Here is a 25687-nt window from a genome sequence, read left to right on the forward strand (position 1 = left end):
CTTGCTGATGGAGGCTTTATAAACCCCAGACCTGCTCATCCCCTTTCCTTCCATGAAGACACATGTTGAGTTTACCGGACCTACAAGATAAATGGAGACTTTTAGTACAGCATTTACCTTCTACCCGCCAACCTTAAGAGTGTCCCTTTCTTTTCACCCCCTCTTCTGGCTCCATAAACTCTTCTTGCCCAGACACCTGGGTATTTTATGAAGCACACAGTGCATTGCCTCATGTCTTTGCCTCAGTTGGGTCCTCTGCACAGAATCCGTTTCACCACTTGTCTCTTAGAAGGGCCATGTTTTGGTCATTCAAGAGTTAAATGATATTTCCATAGGAAAGCATTCCTGAGCATTCCTCCCTCAAAGAGGAAACCTCCTTTTTCCTTTATTCTCCCACTGCACCCTGCTCAAGCTTCTTACAGAGCATCATTTGTGATGCATCCTGATTATTTGTCTATGGGGGGACCACTAGACTGTAAGTTCTGAAACTGACATCTTGTTTAGGCATTCTTATATATCTCAGGCCTCTGGCAAAAGAGCTGACCTATAATAGGTGCTTAATGTGTAGTGCTTGAATGTGGGAGGATGGGGAGGATGGAAGGACAGTGAGATGGACAAATGAAAGAAAGAAATGGAGACACTTGTCTTCCTGAATGAAATAAGTTATTTGCTTATGATAAAGTAAAGGGAAAAGTAGGATATGTACATATATACATACACATGCATATATCTACATACAATAGACATACATAGTTCATAGAGAGACTCCAGAGCTCTTATTAGATGATGGCTGGCAGCAATAGTATCTGATAACTTATGTTTTTAAGGGCTGATATATATTCTGTTCAAGTCTTAAACAGAACATAATCCATATATGTATGTCCACCCTCAACTCCAAATCACAGGATTCTCACAGCCTAAACCACTGAAGATTAGCTCAGAATTCAAAATTACAGAACAGATGAGGAAACAATCCATAGTATGATAAGAAAAATGAACAAAATGATTAAAATTCCAAGGATTTCAAAGGAGTAATCATATATATATTTTGGCTTGGGCTTAATAGTGTACTCTTTCCTTATTCTAGAATGATGCAGGTCTTCGGCTTGTGGCTAATTCAATGGTGTGGGTTCCAGAAGGTGGGATGCTGCAAATTACCAACAGAATCCTACAGGCTGAAGCTCCAGGTGCCAGTGCCTCAGAAATCATCTACAAAATTACCCAGGACCACCCACAATTTGGTAACTTTTTTTTTCCCTTTGTCATGATCTCATCATTGTATCCAGCAGTCTTGGACTTGCTTTGGTATGATGCCATGCAACAAGGTTGTGATTCCAATACAACTGACTTTCTAATACCTCACACATCTCATTTAAACACAGAATAGTTGGGCGCCTGGGTGGCTCAGTCGTTGAGCGTCTGCCTTCGGCTCAGGTCATGATCCCAGGGTCCTGGGATCGAGTCCCACATCGGGCTCCCTGCTCGGCGGGAAGCCTGCTTCTCCCTCTCCCACTCCCCCTGCTTGTGTTCCTGCTCTCGCTATGTCTCTCTCTGTCAAAAAAAATAAATAAAATCTTTAAAAAAAAAAAATAAATAAACACAGAATAGTCAAAATAACTGTCATACTATACACATATTATATACGAGGTGGTGTGCTAAGTAATGTAGACCTGTTAGTATATATGAAATCCAAAATTTAAGTTTTAAAATAAGTTCATTTTACAGAGAAAGTAACTTGCTGAGATATGGTTCATTTTAGCATATATAGCTAATAATTTCAGTTTAATTTTGAAGCTCAGACTCTCAAACTCCACCTTATGCCCCCTCCAGAATATCACCAGACTTCTTGTTGAGACTTTAAAAAAAAAAGTTTTACATAAAAACATTTTTAAAGATCTCCATTGTTAACTTCCACTCCTAGCAAGATAGTAGAGTATGATAACTTGAAAATTCTCCCTCGTCACCATCATCTGGAAGTGCCGGGTAAAAGATAAGAATTGTAGGGCACTCATGGCTGACCTTCCAAGAATAGAGAGAAATCTCTGGGTAGCAAATAGAGAAGTAGCTTAAAGCCAGTCTGGGCATGAGCTGATGGAACAGCTTCCCTGAGAGGGCTTGTATGTGTCCCAGTAACCCAGGGTCTTGAGATGTAATGCTCGTGCAGAGATAGAAAGTTATGATCCTATATAAAACTGGGACTCTGGAAAGACTTTCAATTAGAGGGACAGAATAGAAAACAAGAAGGGCACCAGCCCAGAGTGATGGCAAAGAAACCTACCTGTGTTTCCCAGGGCTCAGACTGAAGCCAAAAAGTCTGCCAAGAAAGCAGAACTTCAGGCCTGTTTCTCCTGCAGATCCAGGGTTAAGTTATACTGTGCACATTGTCTGAGAAAGCCACAGCTGAGACATTCATATGAATATTAATCTCAGGCTGATGATACTTCTTGGGTCCCTTGCAGAAACTGGTAGAAACTGTTGTGGAATGTCCACCCTCAACTCTGGATCACAGGATTCTCACAGCCTAAACCACTGAAGAATAGCTCAGAATTCAAAATTACAGATAAGGAAATAATCCATAGTATGATAAGAAAAATGAACAAAATGATTAAAATTCCAAGGATTTCAAACAAAGGAGTAACCATAACAACTATGAAACAAGCATATTAAAATGATTTAAAGACACAAAAGAAGGAATTGAAACTGTAAGGCAATAACCAAGTATCATAAAAATAAAAGAATAGGCAGGTAGATTTTTTAAAAGAACTAAATAGATCACCTGAAAAAGAAAATTATATTCATTACAAGTAAAAACTTTCTTGGCATGTTAAATAGCAGAGGAATAATAATCTGTTTTTCCTCTGGGTTACTGGATTTTAAACATTATGTATTTTCTGTAGTGAGGGAAAAAAGTTAACTTTTGTGCAATTTAAAAGTAATTCTGATGTGGTGCCTGGGTGGCTCAGCCGGTTAAGCATCCGACTTTTGATTTCAGCTCAGGTCATGTTCTCAGGGTCCTGAGATGGAGCCCCACATCAGGCTCTGCACCAAGACTGTGGAGCCTGCTTAAGATTCTCTCTTCCTCTCCCTCTGTCCCTCCCATCGCCCCCCTCACCCCCCACTCACACGCTCTCTCTCTCTCAAGAAAAAAAGACTTAAAAAAAAATAAAAGTAATTCCAATGTCAACAAAGACATTGAAAAGCATAATCTAATCAAGAATTACTATAACCTGAATGGGAAGAAATCAGAGAGGGAGACAAACCATATGAGACTCTGGATTCTGGGAAACAAACTGAGGGTTGCAGAAAGGGAGGTGGGTGGGGGATGGGATAACTGGGTGATAGGAATTATAGAGGGCATGTAATATGATGAGCACTGGGTGATAGTCTCAACTAATGAATCATTGAACATTATATCAAAAACTAATGATGTACTATACCTTGGCTAGCTGAATTGAAATTAAAAAATAAAGAATTAATATAATTATAAAATAGTTGGTCTAGCTGGGGTGTCTTTTATTATAGTTGTGTAACTTTGAGGAAGGCAAGTGGACCTCTTTGAGCCTTAGGTTCTTTGAAAGTTTAGGCTAGATAATTTTTTTAACTTTTTATTTTAAAATAATTTTAGACTTACTGAAAAGTTGCAAAAATAGTACAAAGAGCCCTTGAATACCCTTAATCTAGCTTCCCTCAATGGTAGCATCTTACAGAACAATAGAACAATTATCAAAACCAGGAAGCTAACATGGACACAATGCTATTAATTAATCCATAGACCTTATTCAACTTTGCATTCTTCTATCCACTGATTTTAAGCTCGATAATGTTTAAGTCCTTTTCAGCTCTAAAAATCTTTGATTCGTTTGATGTATTAAATTCTCTACCTTTATCTTGATCATTAAAAGCCAAAAAATTTAATTTCCTAGAGACAGCCCAATATTCCAATATTCTGTTTAACTCTTAAACAGAACAATGCTGAATTAAATCATTTTTTAAGCCATTTCAGCTTGATAAATGCCATGTAGGCTTGCCTATGACCCTTTCCTAATATAACTCTTTTAATTAACTTCTTCCTGTGAACATAATCCTCTTTCTGTGTGTCCAGAGCCCCCTATTAGTAATAATCAAATCACATTACCCTTAAGAAGCACTCAAGAGTGCAAAAGATGGTGGGAACTGGAAACCCACTTAACACCAATCTGCTTACATCCATCTATCGCAGTGGTGTGAATTTGTGGAGCCCCTACCCCCTTGCCACCCCAGCTACTGTGGACTCCCTCATCACTTTAGAATGTTCCAGTTGGGCTTTAGACTTTTTGTGAAGAACTGACCATGGAACTGAACCAAATGTAAATTGCTTGTGTAGTAAATGCATAATGGACCCAAGTTCCACCACTTATAGACTCATCACTGCTCGCAAATTTAAGTGTAGACAAGTTGATTAATACTTGTACCTTTAGCTACTTCACAAGTTTGAAAGTAAATTTAATAAGATGGTTTTAATGAAGTAACTTAAGTATCATTTGAGGGAAAATCTGATTTAATCCAACACATTGCCAACTCTAAATTATTTAGCATCGGGTAAGAAAGCTTTAATACAAATTTTCTCAATCCCAAAATAATTCATCGAGATTCCACTGAGATTCTGATTCTTAATACCTATCAAATTTTCCCTTCAGAATTCTTGATTAAACTGTAGAGTTCAGCATTAAGGAAAAACCAAGTAGAGATTATTTTGTTTTTTAAACCCAGACTGTTTTGTAAGCCTGGATTTCCATATATCTAAAGGGTCAGCTCCTTGTATTTGTCATAATAAGAGCAGAGGTGAGGTACTACACAAAAGCTGTCACCTTGCTGGGGTGAACCCCACAAAATACTGATACTTCTCCCTGTCTCCTCATATTCAACAGACACAGTGCTCAACTTCCCTCCATCCTGCTCATCCATCAGTGTCATTGCTCCCATTCCTGTCAATGGATGATCCCTCCCCAACTCTCACCCTTCACAACCACAAGTGTTGAGTTCTGTTGCTTCCACTTACTTAGTGACTCTCATGTCTGTTTATTTCTTTCCAATCTTACTTCCGTTGCTTTAGTTCAGGATCCCATCGGTCATCTGGATTTTGCAGTGGTCTCACAATTGGTCAAACTGTCTACATAAATGTTAATTACTATTATTACCATTTTTATAAAATAAAATTCAGCCTCTTTAACAGTTCTTTCATAGGATCCCTGTATTCTGATCATATATGCTTTGTGTTCTAAGTTAGTTCGTGCCATTCACCTACTGAAATCTCACAGTGGCTCCAGGTTGCTTATGGGGGACTGATCTCAGGGGTAGGAACTGCATCTTGCTTATCTTTGAATCCCCATCCCTGAAGGGTCTAGCATGATAGCTAGCACCTAACAGGTACTCAGTCATTCTTATCTGAGTTGAAATTCATGGAATTAGTCAATATTCTATGGTTCCTGTTAATCTGCACAACATGGCAATTTTTTAAGATCTGAAGAACAGGTTTATTTCATTAGGCCTGCTTAGAAAAATTCTGCTTAGTTTTTCTATTATAAAGAAGAACAGCTAGGAAATTAGCATTTGAATATTTTCTGTTTTTCTACTCTCCACATTTTCATTGTAGAAGTCTACTTTCAGAATATTTTACAGGTGTGCTCACATTCCTAAACAGTCTACATCCTAGAATAGCATGTTTATTATGAACAGAGGTTGAACTAGGGAGAGACGGCTAATGGAATTTGTGACTTAGGTATAAATGAGAAACACTAAAAAGAAACTAGAGCGAGTTGATTCTACACATGACTTTATAAAGAGACTATTGATGTTTTTTTTCTTACTTCAGTATTTCATCACCATCCTGATGCTTATTTTGAATTTGAATTTAGTGCATATAAATATTAGAAGGAATATTTCCTTCAAGTAAGAAAATTGCTCTAGTGAGATTATGCTCATTTTGAATTTGAATTTAGTGCATATAAATATTAGAAGGAATATTTCCTTCAAGTAAGAAAATTGCTCTAGTGTAATCAAAATGTGTTTTCAGTTGTCCAATGTGTCTAGTATACTTAGTGTACTAAGATCTGGGTATCCTGCTAGAGAACCTCTCCCTCTCCCTACCCCCGCCCCCTTCTATTCGTCTTACCATCTGAGTGGTGAGGAGACTTCTCTCAGATTTATTATTAGATGCATTTTCGTGAGAACATGGCTTTTGTTTTCAGCAGTTCATCCCTTCTCCTGGTTGGTCTACACTTGAGGGCATATTATCCTGGTGAAATTTTAATTGTTTCCATAACACCTCTGTATTTGCAATCTCACTTTAAGGAGATAGTAGCTTCAGGTGAGGAACAAGCGATAGAAACAGATTGGTAGTGTTGTCATTTAGATTTAGGTTTCCTTGCTTCAATTCTAATGAAGTCTAAGGAATGATGGAGGAGAAAACAAGATCAGTTATTTAGGAGGGTAGATACGAGACTGTGAACACAAAATAACCATGACTGAAGTCTCAACTCCTTCACATATCATCTGTGAACTTGAAGAAGTTACTGAACTTCTCTGAGCCTAAAGAACTTTCTTTAAATGTAGATAACAGTAGCATCTTCAGAAGGATCAAATAACATAATGATAAGGATGGCCAACAACCTTTTTAAGTACCCATGAACTATTCTCATTTTACCAATAGGAACAGAGGCTTATAAAGCCTACATAAAGTTCACGCAGCTTGACGTGGAGCTGGGTTTGAATGATCATATAACATGCTTCGTGCAGTCCCCGCCATAGGCATCCCAGGGCCAGCTAACATTATTCTCATTGTACAGAATTCTCCCAAGAATAACTCTTTCTGAATTTTTTCAAGTTTCCCATTGTGTTGACACCAAAAATGTCCAGGTTAGAAAGCATTTCCTGCTACACAGCAAGTTGTACATAGAAATGAATCCATCTAGTGCCTGTATTTGAATATTTGCTATATTCACGATTTTATGTGACTTAATTGATATAGTCAGTAACTTCATACATGAATTGCCCTTGAATTACTTTTAGTGTTTTTTAGCTGAGAGACTGGGAATTCTGTGTCTGTAGGTGAATTTGATGATGCCTATTGAATTCTGTGTTAATATACTTTCCTTCACCTTAAATTAAAAATAAAGAAGTACCTAATTTGTTAAAAAAAAAAAAGGTAGTAGACAAGGAGATGAGGGCTCTGATTTACTTTTACATTTCCCAGAGATCCTCACTAACTATGTGGCTTTCTTAGGAGAGGTGGTCCTGCTGGTTGATATGCCTGCAGACAGTCCCGCAGAGGAAGGGCAGCACCTGCCTGATGGGAGGACAGCGACTCCCACCAGCACCTTTACCCAGCAAGACATCAACGAAGGCATCGTGTGGTACAGGCACTCAGGAGTCCCGGCCCAGAGCGATTCCTTCCTCTTTCAGGTACCCTCCGCTGCTGATTGACATCTTTTCTGATGTCTGGATGGTCTGACGAAAACCATCGCCATTATTTTAAACAATTCGGGTCATTTTCTGTGTTGCTTGGAAATCACATTTGGTGGAAGAACAAATGTAATTAATAGCATTGAGAGGTTTTTTTATCTCCCGATTCAGTCCTACAATATCTCTACAAGCAGAGTCATCCCATGACAGGGAGTTTATAATAGATAATGGCCAAAGTGTTTTGGGAAAAAAAATGTTTTCAAAATATTAAAGTGCCCTATGGAGGAAAAAAAGATTTCTTTTTTCAAATGTTTTTGGAACATTTGCCATCTTAAGATAAGATCAGAGGCTTAGCAGCCAAACCCAGTGGGTTCATATTTCAGTTTTGCCGTGCACTAGCTGTTCAACTTTGGGAAAATTATTTTGGTGAAATCCTTTGCTTATTTTTCTCATCTGTAAAATAGAGCTACTATGAGGATTTAATGAGCACATAGAATACCTCCTGTCACTATGTACGGGTTTGTTACTACCATTTATAAAGATTGATCAAATACCAGTGCTAAAGACTGAATGTCTGTGTCCCCCTGAGATGCATATGTTGAAATCCTACCCCCTCTCTGTGCAATGGTATATGGACGTGAGACCCTTGGTAGGTGATTAGGATTAGATGAGGTCATGAGGGCTGTGCTCTCATAAATGGGATTAGTACGCTTACAGGAGTCACAAGAGAGCTCGCCCCCCTTCCCTGCTCCCTGCCGTGGAGATGCAATGAGAATTCAGTGGTCTGCAACCCAGAAAAGAGCCCTCATCAAAACCAAACCATGCAGGCACCCTGGTCCAGACTTCTGGTCTCCAGAACTGCAAGAAATAAGTTTCTTTTGTTTATGAGCCACTCAGTTTATGTATTTTTGTTATAGTAGCCTGAGCAAACTAAGACAAACAGACCATACGGAGGCTGTCAATAAATTAAAGAACAAGAAATTATACTGAGTGCATTCTCTGGCACTTATCAAATATAATTAGAAACTAATAATAAAAGGCTAGACAAAAAATGCAAACCGTTTAGAATTTTTAGATAGTCTCCTAAATAATTACTCGTTCTAAAAGGAAATCAAAACAGCGAACTATTAAGAAATGTTGATGAGGAGGAAATAACTTCTCAAAACTTAAATGATGTGGACAAAATAATACTCAGAAGAAAATTGATGGCCTTAAGCTCTAAGTGGACTAAATGGACTAAATGAAGCTACAGAACCACAAGGGAAACCTAAGGAAAGCAAAAGGAAGGAATTCTTAGAGATAAGCAGAGGAATTGATTCAGTATAAAATGGGAGAATTGACAATGAGTACAAAACCCGAATCTTGGGAAAGATCAATAAAATTAGACAAACTTATGTCAAAGGCAATTTGGAAATAAAGAATTGAATGGAAGTACAAAGGAATGAGGAACTTTGAATGAGAAACAGCATTGAAACAGATACAGAAAAGAATTTGGGAAAATGTAAGAGAAATATAAAGAAGCTGTCGTGGTGAGTGATCAGCCAAAGCAGGGTTGCAGACCCTCTGAGTCTGAGGCTTTTCCTTTGTCCAGGAATCCAACGATAGCTCACCTTGTTAAATAACCATCCATTCTGTTCCTGAGGACTGGTGTGCACATCTTCCTTGCCTGACTAACTTATATAGTGTAAAAGATGTGCTTTTCCAGGGAGCAGATTGAACTAAACTTGAAAAGCATTAAAATGAGATGATACTGAGCATACTGAATGTCCAATGAGTGAGCAAGCCTCATGTGCCCTTTGCCAAGTTAGCTTTTTCATTTTTAGCACCTGGGCACTGCACAATCCTCAAAGAATGAGTCAGAATGGAGGCAAAGACCTCAATCATAAGAAGACACCTCAGCCAACTAGAATCCTCAGATCTGCCTTTGCCTTTATTGGTGTCAGGATGAAAAACATTCTCAATATGGAGCACTTCCTTGGAAAGGGAGTCTCAGTACCTGCTCAAAATGATATCTGATTGCTTTTGCAACTTGGTTACTAAATGGGTAATTATAAAAAAGCAAAAGTTACTGATTTTTTTTAAAAACAAACTCTCTAGAGTTTAAGACATGCAGCTGAACATTCTTACTTAGAAAGTCATTCCCTTTGGAGAGTCTTCACACATTTTCCTCAAGATGTGTTTAGAACCCTGACCTGAAATCTTCTTCAAAATCTATGGGATTTTCTTTAGAACATCCTCCATAGTGACAGTATATCATCCTTTGGAAGTTGATTTTAAAAAATTACCAAAGAGCCAAAAGTCAGTCAGAGTCCTGTCTGGTAAGAAAAGCAGTAATTATTTTTGGTTAAAACAGGGAGCAATTATGAAGTAACAAGCTCAGTTTTCTTCAGTGATTTGTGAACTCTCTCTGAAGGCATTCCAAAAAGTGCATTTTGAACACTGACAGCATCTTTATTGCAAATGTGAAACAAATCTCTGAGATTATGATCTCCTGGATGTGAAAGTTTCGGTGTGTTTTTAAAGTCTCATTGTTTTATAGACTTACCTCATATTTTGATTTGAAATGACACGGACACTGTAGCTATGTGCTAAAATAAATAATTGCAACTTCTCTCATTCATCATCTTAGTGTCCCTGAAGGATTTTAAACTAAAAAAGATGCTGTTCTAATGATTCTTCTCTTTCTTCCCTTCTCTTTTCTTTCTTTAAAGCAGAAAATGCAATACAATGAGTTGCATGGATTTAATTCTATTTTAATGCTGATGTGCTGTCATGAGCCATCAATGCATCCCATCTGTTACTTTGCTCATAAAACTTGGGATTTATGTAATGCAAGTGGCATTAAAAAATAGAGCATGGCATAGTGAGAAGAAAGCATGTACATTTGCATCATTTAGGGCATGGGAAGGAACTCTGGCTTTGGTATATTCAGATCACATTGAAACAGCCTTAGGGGATGTGGTATGAAAAGACCAACATATTTCACACCAGTATCTTTACTAAGGAAGCTAGAAATGATTCCCTTGCTTGGTAATATGTCCACATTTCACTACCTACACAGCGTTCCATTCTTTTTCTTCAAAAGATAGGGCATATATTCCCCTTTCCTAAGTTTCTAAAGCTTCCAGATAGAGCCATCTTGGTCAGTAGGAAGATCATGAACCTGCTAACCTGGTTAAATACTGACCCTTATTGACTTTATAACTTTGACACCTTTTGACACTTTTTTGACCTTCAGTTTCCTCGTCTTTAAAATAGGAGATGATATCTACTTTGTAAGTAGGTAAGTAAGATAACTTTTGAAAAGTAGGTAGTACGGTGCTGAGCCCCTGATAGATGTTAGTGAATTATAGCTATTGTTATTAAATTATTCATAATGACACACAATGTCTTCTTGATGAAAACATGTAGATATTCCGAAACTTGATCTCCAAGCATCTGATGGGATTGGGATAGAGAAGACAGTTTTTCTGTTGGGCATAACTTGAGAAGACACAGAGAAAGGATGCCATTCCTGCTTTTTTCTCAGAATTGACAGAACCCCACCCCCTGTCATGGAATTATTGCAACTACATATGGCCACACAGGCCTTAGCAACTCTTGTAACAAGCCTAAGGTGGAGCATACAATGGAGAGAGGGACGGTTTAAGGGGGCAGCTCAGAAGGACTGAGGGAGGGGAGGAGCTAGCTGCATAAGCAAAGCATCCTTTTTCAGCATTTTTGAAGCAAGAAGAGGTCGATTTTGTGACTCTTCTAATTGTAAATCCTATTAATCTCATTTTACAGTGATGAGGCTGAGATTTGTCATTTATAATCTAGGTGTACGTATCTGTGCTGAGTAAAGTTTAAAGAAGTAGAATAAAAATCACATATATAACGTGTTATATATGCTTATAATGAGATATGTAGCTATCAAAAATCATGTTTTCAAGACTAATGAAATAACAAAACATAGTATTATGTTAGGTAAAAATGTAGAACACTTATTTGTATCTCAAGTTTCACAGATGCATCGAAAATGGATTAAACTGAAGTGCATCAATATGTTAATAACTTCTATTTTTACTTAGTGAAATTCTAGATTTTTTATTTATTTGTATTTCTGTGCATTTTTAGAACTGCCTAAAATGATTACATGTTTTTTTTTTATAATCAGGAAAGCATTAGCATTAAAATGAAGAGCAGAATGAAAATTATAATGCAAAAACACATAGAATTCAAAGACAGATGGTTTAAAGGGGAAAAAATAAACATGCACAAACATGCTGTGCCCAGCAGAGGATGAGAGGCTCACCAGTATGACGTTTCTTTTCAGGTGTCCAGTGCCACAGATGCCCATGCACATCTGGAGAGCCGCACGTTCAACATCGCGATCTTACCACAGACACCGGGGGTGCCTAAACTCTCTCGGGGAGCGTCTCTCCATATGACCGTGAGTTGGGTGGGAGGGCTTGTGGTTTCTGCTTGGAGGAGGCACGCTGTTGGGGTTTAATAGAGTGTCCTGCTTTTGTATCTGGTGAATGCCTGGCTCAGAGCGCGGACTCTGGGGCCAATAATAACCAGCCTTGAGAACACATTTCTCTTTGACTTGAAAAAGAAATTTAAAATTCCAGAGTGAAGGGAAGGTTATGTGGAATCCACTGCAACCTCCCATCCATTGCCTCTGTCCTTTTTATAGCATTCCAGATGGTCTCAGGGCTTCTCCTTGAGTAGTTGGAAGGAGTTTCAAGCTTGTGTCTATTTAATCAATACCATTTAGGTATGATTGTTCAGTCAGTTCTGGCCCCACCTGTCTGGAGAAATTGTCACTCTATGTTTTAGAAGCCCTATGAGAAGCTTTTGTTTTTGTTTTTCTGTTATAAAACTTTCCTGGAGAAAGTAATGCCTTTGCTGAATCCAAAGAAATAAGTACCAATTATCCAAGTGAAAGTTTGACGGGCAGGTCAGAAGGAACGGAGAAGTGAAGGTGAAGGGCACTACCAGATGTAAGAACAGCACAGAGATGAAAGACAATGTGATGGTTGGGAAAATTGCAAACAGATCAATAAGACTGGAGAACTTAGGGAGGCAGAGGAGGAGTAGTGAGGATGTGGAGTTTCGTGAGCTAGATCACAGAAGGTCTTGAGTGCTGTGTAGGAAGGAGTGTGGGCACATGGAAAGGTTTGAAGTAAGGTGACAGCTAAATTAGTACATGAAGCTTAGTTCAGACAATTAGCAGCTCCACTGTAACCCCATATCCAGGGGGTATGTAAAGCCAGAACCCTTGTTCTAGACAGAGCCACAAGCATATAAGACCTTGTAAATTAATCATTAAGGATTCACATTTTAGTTAGCGCCCACATAATTACACTCCAAAGTAGTGTATCAGCCCTGAGCCACAACAGAGAGCAGCTATAGTTTTAGAAATTATGGGTCTGGGGCATGACAGAGACATACAGGGGGAAACAGAAAGTTTTTAATGAATAGCTGGTATCGGCATTTCCACCATAAACCATAATTTAAAGAAATCATAATTCAGCAGCACTATAAAGTCTATAATTCATCATTTTGACTGGAGGAACTTGGATCAGAATTTTCTGTAAAGTGTAAAGAAAAATGTGCATACACATTTCTTGCCAAATGCTAATGCAGTGTTATTTTGAGTTTAGAGGGAAAAAATGGGCCAGGAGCCAATGAAGATGGCACTGTTCCCACTAGGTTGTTGAGGACCTCTAGAGACTTCTCAAGTTACTTAACTTTTAGGGTCTCAGGTTGCATGTTTGTAGATTAGATCTGTCTTGTCTAATTTAGGATATCACAAAGGTGAGTTTACTGTAAAATGTGATTAGCCCACTCTTTTATTCCTTAAAATATACACAGTTTGTATTTCTTTTGACATTAATCGCGGCCATTACTATAGGATATACTTGCAGTCTGTGACAAAACACATTTTCTATTCAGTGATTTGGACTCACCTAAGCACACAACATTATGAACGTATATGCTAAATACATATATGGTATATCTATATATGTGTTTAAGGGTAGGAGTCCACCTCTCCAGTCATTCAGTCATTCAAATAAACACTAATTTATCCCATGTGCTGTGAAACACATTGGAGATTCAGTGACTACAAAACACAGTCTCTGTTCTCAAGCAACTTAGAGTCTAAAACAAGCAAATAAGGAGGCAATGACAATACATGATGAGTGCTATGATATGATACGCAAGCAGAGTCACAATATGGAAGAAACAGGGAGACACCTAGTCCAGTGGAGCATGGGGGAGGTCATGGAAGGCTTCCTCTTGGAGGTGAACTGAGCTGGTTGAAGTGTAAATTATCTCTAGAGCATAGTCTCAAATTTCAGCCTGCCTTAGGACCACCTGTAGGGTTTGTTAGATCACAGATCGCTGGAGCCCACCCCAGGTTTTCTAATTTAGGAGAACTGGTCTAAGGGCTGAGAATTTGCATGTCTAACAAGTTCCCAGGTGATACTGTTGCTTCTGCTCTACTCGCCACACTTGAAACCCCATTTATCTAGACTACAAATAGAGAGAAATTCATTCCAGGCAGATGAGCAGCAGGTGAAAGAAGTGAGAGACACAGGAGAACATGACATGTTTGAGGAATTACAGAGAGTTCAGTTGGCCAGAGCGTAAATCCCTAGGTGAAAAAGAAAGAAGAAATGAGAGTCAGATCATAGAGGACCTTACCGATAAGATGAAGAGTTTCCGTTTTGTCCTGAAAGAATGTTTTTGGGCAAGTAGGATGCTGAAAGATTCATAGCAGAGAGGGGGCATGATCAGATTTTTAATTTAGGAAGATCATTCTGGCTGTAGTGTAAAGAACACCCCACATGGGGTCCAGACAGAGAACAAGGAGGCCAAGAAATAGGCTGTTACAGTCATCTAGAACAAGAAGGGTTGGTAGCATGAACCGCATGCAGTGGCAATAAGGATTAGGAGTTAGTGAAATCTCGAAGCGACACTGGCACAGCCATGTGTAATCCAGCGTCATACATCATGGCTGAGGGGCAGAAGCATCTTAAATGTCCTTCAGGTGATAAATAGATAAAGAAATTGTGTTACATACAACAACGGAATAGTATTCAATCTTAAAGAAGAAGGAAATCCTGCCATGCTACAGGATGTATGAACCTTAAGGATATTATCCTAAGTGAAATAAGCCAGTCACGAAAGGACAAATACTGCGTGATTCCACTTATGTGAGCGATCTAAAGTAGTAACACTTTTAGAAACAGAAAGTGGAAAGGTAGTTGCCCCTGCAGGGGTGGGGGGTCGAGGTAGGGAGAGGGAAATGGTGAGTTAATTTTGTTCAGTGGATATAGAGTTTCAGTTTTGTAAGATGAAAAAGTTCTAGACATCTGTTCCACAACAATGTGTATATAGTTAACACTACTGTACTCTGCACTTAAAAGTGGTTAAGATGGTAAAAAAAAAAGGGGGGGCGGGGAGAGATTAAAAGATATTTAGAGCTATAGTGGTCAACTGGGTATAGGAAGAGGGTAAAACAGCCCAGTTTCTGAATATGTTGAGATGCCATTCATTGAGATCGAGAATGTATGGGGACCCTAGAGGGAGGGGGAGAGGTGGAGGCCATGATGAGTTCAGTGGGATGCACTTATAAAGGGTGTGCCTATTAAGGGCTGGCAGAAGATCAGTAGATATTCTCTGTGGGAGATAAACCTCTGAGAATCATTAATGGCAAGTAGTGATTTAATCCTCGGGCCTGAGATTCCCCAGGAAGATTGCATAGAGTAAAAAGCAACATAAACAAATACCTGCGTAAAGGGAAATTTGTTCTGTGGCCTTTCTATAATGCTCTTCTTCATCCAATCCGATCCTCTAAATGGTATCTTAGATTTTGTTTTGTAGTGTTCCATAAGAATTATGTGCATACATACATGTATAAGATGTGTACACATATGAATAATATTATAAGGTGTGTGTATATATATATATAAACATGTGAGATGTATACATTTAGGATATATATCAAATTTGGGCAAGGAGATCTGTAAACATGCATATTTACCAATAAATAGCATAGCATAGTGTGAGATTCAGCAAATCAGTTAATAGATTTACATCAACTCAGTTTTCTAAGTAATCATCCACCATTTGACTTAGAAGAGCCTTAAGGACAAAATCTTTAATTAATCTTGGTATCTTCCTTAGCATCTAACACAATGCCTCATATAAAAGTAGTTGCTTAGTAAATATCTGTTGACTAAATGAATCATTTTCAGACCTACTTTCAAACAGCTAATAATTCCCTAAACTATATCACCTTCAAATTCAAATATATTAATCATATGGGTATACACACAGACTTTGAATATCATATTTCCAATTCTTCTCTTAAAGGGGAAATAAATTCTCTTATCTCTTAATGCGAAAGAATATTTATTACTTCCTTTTTCAGATGGTTGTGGTACTCAGAGGTGGGTTGCCCAAGGTCACCACTTGAGAGAAAGGCCTTGCATAAGTCTTCCTAGTTCCATTTGTTTCCAGAGTGATTGCTGTAAGAAGAGTTCTCTTAAAACTACTCTTATTGGGGTTAGCAGGGATTCAGTTGGAACAGCTGATCTCTTTTGTCCTATAGACTCAAGTCTGGGCATGCTGTATTTGTTTTATGGCTGTGGACTTATGTGTCCATGTTTTTTCTTGAGACCTTTTCAAACACTAATAAAATTATTATCTGCAATTTCTGGAAATGTTTCTTTGTCCTTGGAATTCCTACTGTGCTTTATCTGAGCCTTTCGCACTGCTTAGCAGTTTCTACATTGGAGTTATTTATGAACTTCCCTTACTAAAAACTGGAAATCCTTGAGGAAAGAGTCTATATCTGATTCATCTTGCATCTCCCACAGCACTTTGCTTGGTACCTTGCCCAGAGTAGGTTCTGACTAAATAGTTGCTACATGAATATGTGAGTGAATTAATTTTGTTGTCCTAACCAAACTATGTGAGAGGATGATTTCTTGTAGAACCCCCTTTTACTCATCTTATTTTTCATGTGTGTTTAATTTCTGAGGCCAGCCATGGGCTTTGCTGCTTTCGTAATATGACAGTCAACAGGTGAAAGTGGTCTTTCTTTTAATGGAGGCTGAAATGATAATGTTGTTTATAAATCCTGACCTGGGATTCTAAAGATTTAAGTTACACACACACTTTGCTAAGGCTTACATGTTGAAGTGTTTGCCCCTCTTTAGAAGACATTGAAAGATGATCGGGCGCCTGGGTGGCTCAGTTGGTTAAGCGACTGCCTTCGGCTCAGGTCATGATCCTGGACTCCCGGGATCGAGTCCCACATCAGGCTCCCTGCTCGGCGGGGAGTCTGCTTCTCCCTCTGACCCTCCCCTCCTCATGTGCTCTCTCTCTCATTCTCTCTCTCTCTCTCAAATAAATAAATAAAATCTTTTAAAAAAAAAAGAAGACATTGAAAGATGATGAAAAATATTTTTTTAATTAAGTTGCTATAAAAGTATTTTCATTATTTTACTTCTTAGCTTAATCTGTTCATAATGATATTTTTCATTCACTCAACAAATTTTTATTGAGCACTTCCATGTGCTAGGTGCTTGGGATCCATCCATGAACAAACAAAAATCCATGTTCTCATGAAGTTTCCATTCTCTTGGTGGGGCAGGAGGGAATAGACAATAAGGAATAAATCAAATAAATAACTCATATATTGCATGTGAGTGAAAAGTATTACGGTAAAACAAAAAGTAGATCAAGGTCAAGGGGATCAGAAATGTGGTGGTGGGAACAGCAGGGGAGAGGGGAGACGCACCCAGATTGTAGTTGTAAATGAGCTGAGCTTTATTAAAACGATGATGTTTAAAGAAAGACTTGTAGGAGGTGAGGAAGAGAGTCATGCAGATACCTGAAGGAAAAGCATTCCAGGCCCAGGGAACCATGTGTTTGAACAAATCCAGTTGGGAGTGTGCTTAGATGTTCAAGGAACAGCAAGGAAGCCATTATGGCTGGAATAGAGGGATTGAATGTGAGAGCAATCTCAAACTCACAGATGTGCCAAGTGTGTGTGTTGGGGGCAGGGAGGTGGGGAGAGGGAGGAGTTGGGGCAGATCTTGTAAGTCCTCATGGGCCATTGTAGGGACTTCAGTTTTTTTCTGGGTGAAATGGAGAGCCATTACTAGGCGTTGGGCCACAGAGGTTGAACCTCCTTTTCTGGCTGGCTGTTGCGCTGAAGTAGACTGTAGTCAGGGGCAGGAGAGCATTTGGGAGGCCGTCCTGGTGATCAGGTGAGATTGTGGCTCCCGGCAGGGTGGTGGCAGTGGCGGTGGGGAGAAGCAATTGGATTCCAGATATATTCAGAGGTAACATGGTTATTATGACAAACATTATTCTGTAATTTTCGTTTGTTGACAGATATTTTAATAAAAAAGTGTCTTCCATAATGATTTCTATGAAATTTAATCTTTCATTTCTTACTATGTTTAATTGATAAATATTGAACATTCCAAATAGCCAATATTAAAATTGATTGAACTTTGGTATATGTCAGACTCAATATTGCTTTCTTCAGGGAATCAAGTCCTTACTGTTCCTACCTCGTGCCTATTTCTATTAGTAGGGAAACAGTGTCAATACATGCCATAATAAAATATGTTATCTTGGCTGGCATATATTTCCCTTTATCCATGCTCCTCTGTCCATTCCCTCTTCTTATTGCTTTATTATTTTAGGGGCATCTAGATTTTCAAAAATATCTCATAATACCCTGAGAATTTTCAGATACTCTGATGGCTTTGAGATGAAAAGGTGGCAGTACTGAGTTGGCACTTTTCTATCCATGTGGCTGTGTCCGCACATGTACACATTTATAGGTGTGTGCACACATGCGTAGGCTATAAACACCTTCCACAGGGCATAGATTTTTAATTTGTTGTCCTTACTTGTTTTATTTTAGGGTGAGAGACCAGCTGCTATTTGTAATTCTTATTTTCCTTACTCATTACATTCCAGACCTGAGCCTGAAATATGACTCTTTACAATAGGGGGGTTGTCCTAACCTGTAAATGCTGTCTCTCCCCAGGACAAGTGTGCCTTCAGGACACTTACAAAGCAACTGCAACCTTCAATCTTTTCACGGTTAAAAGGAAGAACACCACGCCCTTCTCCATGAGAATTACTGAGCCCTACTTAATCCTTTCCTAAATGGGGAAATTCCTTCTGAAAAAGCAGAGCTTCAAAGAGCGGGAGAGCGTGTCAAACTCTAACCCTTCAGGGGTCACTTAGGAAGAGCCTGCAATGAGCCGGATATTTTTGTTCTGTCTTGTTAACAGCATATGTGACCCAGGCAGGGGGCCTGTGCCCACACTTCTTTTCCCTTTTCTCATCTCCACTCTGTGTTTTTGCTGCTGTCCCCAGCTCACTGTTATGCCTGGTCATGGGATCCGAAATCCCCCCACCCTTTGAGTGTTGTCACTGTTGGTGAGTTATGGCTATATACAAGTGAATGGACAGTAAAAAAATATGGACACATTGGCCTTTTGATTAATTTTGCTTGACCCCTTCATTGGATACTGAGGGCTAGAAGAGAAAAGCAGTATCTAGTCCTTTTCAATAGTACAGTGGAGACAAAGAAACCATGGACTAGTTTTATGTGCTTTAATAAATAATTCTTAAACCTCTGAATTCAAATGATGAGCCTCTTTTGGTGTTTGAGATGAGTTCATCTTTGGCCCTTTGAAAACATCACAGTTCCCATTAGCAAAGCTAATGGCGGTTAGGGAGGGCTTCTTACCAGATACAACCTTAGCCCATTAAATCGGAGCAGAGATGTAGTGACCCCACTGTGCATAGCAGAACAGTAGGACAGCCAACTGTGATGGCTCATGTTCAAATGTGTACCACTGCGAGTTCCCCCGAGGGAAAAGTGATCATACTGGGATGCCCACAGTATGCACCAATACAAACCTGGGGGCAGAGGGCAGGGGAGAGGAGAGTACAAGAAAACTGGAAGAAGATTCTATGACCCTGTGAGGTTCTTAAGGCCAAGACAAATCTGCAGTGCAAGAGACCAGGTCCTTCTTCTGAGCTTTCAGAAAAAAATTTGCTGTAACTAATTTAAAAGCCCAAAGTGAGGGGGGTTTTTGTTTTTGTTTTGTTTTGTTTTGCTTTTTTAATAAGGTTTGTTTTTGCCTCTGGCTTTTGTTTTCATCACACTATTTGTTCTTCTTCCTCCTTCAATGTTGTTTAGGCTCGGGAAGATGGCCTCACTGTGATTCAGCCTCATTCCCTCTCCTTTGTAAACTCTGAGAGGCCAAGCGGAAAGATTATATACAATATCACTTTACCTCTGCATCCAAATCAAGGTAAGATGTGCAGTAAATGATCTTTTGAGTGGTGCTATTGTCTTCTAATTGTTGACCTATCTTCCGACTCTGGAGTTTTGTCTGCAAGTACTTGTTGAGGATTTAAGGAGTAAGAATTATTCATACCCTTTGTTCCCCTGTTCTGAATTTAGGACCAATTGAGAAAGAGACACTGTGGTCAGACAGATGGAGATGAGTGTGTCAGCTTTGGTAGGACAGAGCTGTGCTGGAGAACATGGTGTGCATATAACTTGACTCACTGGATTGAGCCGCCCCTCCCATGCACAGGCAGAACGGGACAGACACAAACAGAGTCTGTAGGGACAGACCCTGCCCTAGTGAGGTTATGAGAGGTGAACAGACAAGAATGAGAATGAGCATGTGCTCAGGACTAGGAGCTCTGCCAGCGAGTGCAGAACGGGCTGAGCCACACACACTCTGTTCCTTTCCCCTTTGGATAAGTCACTCCTCCTGCACCGAGGAAAAATGAAAATGTGAAACCACAGTCAGCAGAGAGGAGAGGTGGGCCTCTGCCATCAGTCTTCATCCTTTAGATAGCTGAACTTTGGGCTTAACTAATAAGCCTATCCCTAACAGAGGTGTGGCTATCCCTCATGGAAAGGAGATTAGCTTCTATTAAGACGGTTCTGCTCCTGAATCTGAGGCTGCCCTCCCAACACCAACCATTGCCCTGGATGTAAGCCTTTCACACGATCAAATCCCCCAGGAGAAATAAATGTCTAAAAATTAAATTATATTACCCTTTTGATAAAGTCCAGAGAAATTAAACACCTAAAAGTCATCCTTCCCTTTTTCTAAATCTGCTAAGTCACAGCAAGAGCCGTTCTCCTTACATAGCCAGGGTAGAGGTGGAGTTCTCTTCGTCCAGCAGCCTGGGCTGTCTTCTGGAGAATGACTATAGGTCTCTCAGCCCCTCAGAACCTGAATTGGTTCAACACCAACTCTCACATGTGTCCTTCTTTGAAAGAGTTGATAGGACATGAAAGATGATGAGAGCATTATTTCTGTACCTACAGAATTTAGAAATGATAGGTAAATTTGCAGCCTCTAAAGCATTTATCACAGAGTTATCATTGCAAATCCAATTCTTATAATAATCATGATCCATGTTACTATTGCCAAAGATTATCAGAGACTGAGGAGTTTCTGAAGGAAAGGGTAAATTGAGAAAACTCTCATTATAGCCTCACCAGGAGCCCAGTCTATGTCATTTTCTCAGCAACCTTGACCTTTGAACTTAAACTCAATTGAAAGAATCTCATAATTATGGTAAAGTGTCTATGACTTGTAGAGAATTACCTAGTCTAAGTTATATTAGGGGTAGTAGTTTGTGTCTTACTATTGATTATAGTCAATGACTTCTAGTCAAAAATCTATTTGGGTTTAACACATGAAAAGAGACTCAACATCACTCATCGTCAGGAAAATGAAAATCGAAACCAGAATGAGATATTACCTCGCACCAGCCAGAATGGCTAGTATCAAAAAGGCAAGACATTACAAGTGTTGGCGAAGATGTGGGGAAAAGAGAACCTTTGTGCACTGTTGGCAGGAATATAAACTGGTGCAGTCACTGTGAAAAACAGTATGGAGGTTTCTCAAAAAAATTAAAAATAGAACTACTATATGATCGAATAACTGGGTATTTACCCAAAGAAAGCAAAAATAGTAATTCAAAAAGACATACACAACTTTATAATTATTGCAGCATTACTTACAATAGCCAAGATAGGGAAGCAACCTCAGTGTCTATCAGTAGATGAACGAATAAAGAAGATGTGGTGTATTTATGCACTGGGATGTTAGTCAACCATAAAAGAATGAAATCTTGCCATTCGTGACAACATGAATTGGACCTGGAGGATATTATACTAAGTGAAATAAGTCAGATGGAGAAAGACAAATACCATATGCTTTCATTTATATGTGAATCTACAAAATAAAACAAATGAACAAACACACAAAAACAGACTCATAAATACAAAGAATAAACTAGTAGTTGCCAGAGGGGTGGTAGGTTGGGGGATGGGCAAAATAGGTGAAGGGGATTAAGAGGTACAAACTTCCAGTTATAGAATAAATAAGTCACAAGGATGAAAAAAACAGCATAAGGAATCTAGTCAATAATACTGTGATAAATTTGTATGGTGACAGATGGTAACTATACTTATTGTGGGGAGCATTTCATAATGTATACAACTGTCAAATCACTAAGTTGTATACCTGAAACTAATATCATATTGTCTGTCAACTATAATTCAATTGAACATTTTTTAAAAGATCCTATTAAAGTCTGTTTGGGTTTCAGATTTGCCTTTTTCTTGAATGAATGGAGAATGGTATGATAAGAGAAACCAGAGAGCAATTGTTCTTGAAGGATAAAAGACTCCCACCAGTGGGAAAGGCAGGTTTATGGCCCCGGTCATTCGGTCAACCATCAGAATTACTGTTGATGCTGATGCTGAGTCTCTTCCTCCCCAGGAATCATCGAACACAGGGACCAGCCTCACTCTCCCATCCAGTATTTCACACAGGAAGATATTAACCAGGGCAAAATCATGTACCGTCCTCCCCCTGCAGCTCCCCACCTCCAGGAGATCATGGCCTTCTCCTTCGCTGGTAATGCCTTCTTCTCTATTTTGAGGCACCCAGATTGCTCTCTGGGGATCCTCATGGCAGGTTCTCCCTAACTCTTCCCGTTGTCCTGGACAGTTTAGTGACAGTGCTTTATATCCTGTTGAAAATCGCTTGAGACTTGTGGACCAATATGTGGTTTGGGCTCAGTTCATAATTTTTTTTTCATTTATTCATGCATGCAGGCATGCTTTCAATAAATCTTTATTTTGTGCCTCCTATCTGGCTCTGAGGTCTTGGAGATTATAGTGGTGAACAAAAAGAGGCATGAATCCTGTTCTTGGTGAGTTTTGGGACCTAGGTATGGAGACAGAGTTTGAGAAATAATCCCAGTAATGAGTGTTTAATTGTAGACTAAGAGAAGAGCTCTGGAGAGAAAGAAAATTGTTCAGTGGTGGAATTAGAAGTAACAAGACTGCCCGAGACTAAGGGTTCAATGGAGGCTGCCCCAGGGAGGTATTGACAGTGGAGGGATGGGTAGATGCTAATCAGCCTAAATGTGCCTCTTGGGATACTTGGGATACTTGGGAGAACAATTCCCAAGGAAGGGCACACAGCCCATGGGCAGAGGCCCTGAGGAGGGAGAAAACGTGACATTCTGGGGATTAAAAAAAAAAAAGTCCATGTCTGGAATGTAGAACGTTGAGCAGAACAGAGATGAGCCTGGAGGAAGAGATAGAGGCCAGACCTCAGGGGCCCTGTAAGCCTGTCAGGATTTGGATCTTTATCCTGAGAACAATAGGAACCCAGTGGAGGTTTTAAGATCTGGGGAGATGGCCTTTCATAAAGAACTCTTTGACTGCAGTGATGTGGGCGGATTTGAGGAGGAGGCCAGGGCTGTGGGTGAGGGGAATCTAGTGAGAAGCATCCCGCACTACCACAGGGAAGGTCCCGCACAGAAATGGAGAATGCAGCCTGTTGGGCCAGGATTTGACAAAAGCCACCTTTTTTAAAGAAAGAGAAGACTGAACAAAAGAATAACTGGATTTCTTTTTTTTTTTCTTTTTAAGATTTTATTTATTATTTGTCAGAGACAGTGCACAAGCAGGGGGAGTGGCAGGCAGAGGGAGAAGCAGGGAGCCAGTCTGGGCTTGATCCGAGGACCCTGGGATCATGACCTGATCCGAAGGGAGACACTCAGACTTTCTCCATCTGAAAGCCACTCAACCAACTGAGCCACCCAGGTGTCCCAAATAACTGGATTTCTAATTTGAGCCATTTTGTGGCCTTCCACTAAGCCACAATAGTTAATCTTTGCTACCCCTTATCTCTCCCCTTGACCCAGTAATCAAAGCTGCTGACTGGAATGCAGGAGTTTTGAGTCCCTACACCTAAATACTTATGTGCCTTGGAATGATTCTATAAATCTTGAAGCCTGTTTCCTTATGATCTTTACGATGTATGTACCACATAACATTATATGGAATATTATTTTTATATAGTAGCTTTATTCATACAGAACAGCTGGTGATTTCTTATGGTAAGTTGAACATGGGTTAAATAATTTTTTTTTTTTAAGATTTTATTTATTTATTTGACAGAGAGAGACACAGCGAGAGAGGGAACACAAGCAGGGGCAGCGGGAGAGGGAGAAGCAGGCTTCCTGCGGAGCAGGGAGCCCGATGCAGGGCTCAATCCCAGGACCCTGGGATCATGGCCTGAGCCGAAGGCAGACTCTCAACGACTGAACTACCCAGACGCCCCTAGGTTAAATAATTTTAGAGTTACATCTTAAATTATAGAAAACATTTAAAGTAATATTTTCCATTATATATATAAATGAAATTGTCCAGAAAATGATGAGCTCTTCTTTGAAAATATCGAAATGTGGGTGTAGGCCTCCTCTCTAAGGAGGATCCCCAGTGTTTGGTAACTGGGTAACTAATAGCCCATGAAAATGTTCATGGTTCTCTAACCCCTACTTTAAAAGACCTACTTTACAAAGAAACTCAGGATATCCTGGGATTAGAGGGAAAGAAAACATGTCAGCCATGGCTGAAGTTATTTCCGTATCTATTATACTCGCCTAAGTTCCTAGAGCCTTTTTAGAGAGAGCAGAGTCCTGTCCTGTATAATCTATGGGATAAATGCCGTGAGATAAATCTCACATCGTTACAGTGCGTAAATCAATGTCCCAGGCATCACTCAATTCTACAATGGAATTGACCTACCAGAGAGCCTGTCAGTGATATACGACATCACCCACATTCACCGATTTGTAGGATTTTATGTACTGATAAAATGGGATCTGAATGAATGTATTATAAATCATTCTAGCTACTGGGATATAAAATTATTCTACTCTGCAGTTCTTTTTGTTACTTAAAATTAGTGCTGGCACCATTAAATTCAATATAACATTAACAAGAGACCTGGTGATCTTTCCTTAAACCATAGTAATTTAGATGAAAACATCCTTTACTTTTCTAACCTCTGCCCCATATTTTGTAACTTCTCCATCTATTTCTGACCCCAGAATGCTTACCAGTATGTTGATTTTCTCTTTTCTATTTCAGGTCTCCCAGAATCGGTGAAATTTCACTTCACAGGTAAAGACTTTAATAGCAATTTTATTAGAAAATGAAAATTTCCTTTCCTTATTAGTCCTTGCTTTTTGTTCCCTTCATCATTGCTTGCACTATTTTCTAAGAACTGCTTAAAAGTTATATAAGACAAGCTTTTCTGAAATAGTCACATGACTAGTTAAGTAGTAATAGCTTAACTTTGTATTCATAGAAAAAAATAAGCCATCAAGTATTCCAAAGATTAGTGTTAAGCCCCATTTCAAACAGTCCCAATATCTATGAAAAAAAGGTAATAGTGGTTAAGATCTTAGCCTTTGGATCCAGACTGCCCCGGGGGTCAGCCTGCTCTGAGAAAGTTTCTTAACCTCTCTATGCCGGCCTGCCTCACTCATCAGTTGGGATAATAACTAATAATCGTACATATATAAAGCTCCCAGAACAATGATTGGCACCGTCATTCCTATGTGACACTCAGCTAATGGATCGTGGTTGTATAGAGTCTTGAAGTGAGCCTTTCCTTGAATGCCTTGCTACTGGAGAGAAATGAAAGCTGTGTGTGGAAGACCCCAGCATCCCAGCTTTAGTTCACAGTGCCGTAGAAGCTGAGTGCCAGGGGGCAGAAGCACAGTCAGACCTGGCACCCCTGTGGGACAACAGAGGGACAAGCTTTCTTGTTTAGGTCTATGGCTGGCTGTAAACAGCATCCTTAAACTGCTGATT

At 39.4% G+C, this 25687-nt stretch overlaps 1 protein-coding gene across 3 annotated transcripts in view; it reads left to right on the forward strand.

Moving 5' to 3' along the window:
* The window catches only part of FRAS1 (Fraser extracellular matrix complex subunit 1), a 404600-nt gene that overhangs the window by 276454 nt on the left and 102459 nt on the right, over window positions 1–25687 (forward strand). For all 3 annotated transcript variants that reach the window (XM_036104730.2, XM_078068823.1, XM_078068824.1), the window contains 6 exons: window positions 1088–1241; window positions 7262–7440; window positions 11756–11872; window positions 19673–19787; window positions 22290–22427; window positions 24959–24991. In XM_036104730.2, coding sequence (XP_035960623.2) covers window positions 1088–1241; window positions 7262–7440; window positions 11756–11872; window positions 19673–19787; window positions 22290–22427; window positions 24959–24991 — 736 coding nt within the window. The remainder of the gene's footprint in view (window positions 1–1087; window positions 1242–7261; window positions 7441–11755; window positions 11873–19672; window positions 19788–22289; window positions 22428–24958; window positions 24992–25687) is intronic.

The sequence above is a fragment of the Halichoerus grypus genome, chromosome 3, assembly GCF_964656455.1.
Source record: "Halichoerus grypus chromosome 3, mHalGry1.hap1.1, whole genome shotgun sequence".
Lineage (NCBI taxonomy): Eukaryota > Metazoa > Chordata > Mammalia > Carnivora > Phocidae > Halichoerus > Halichoerus grypus.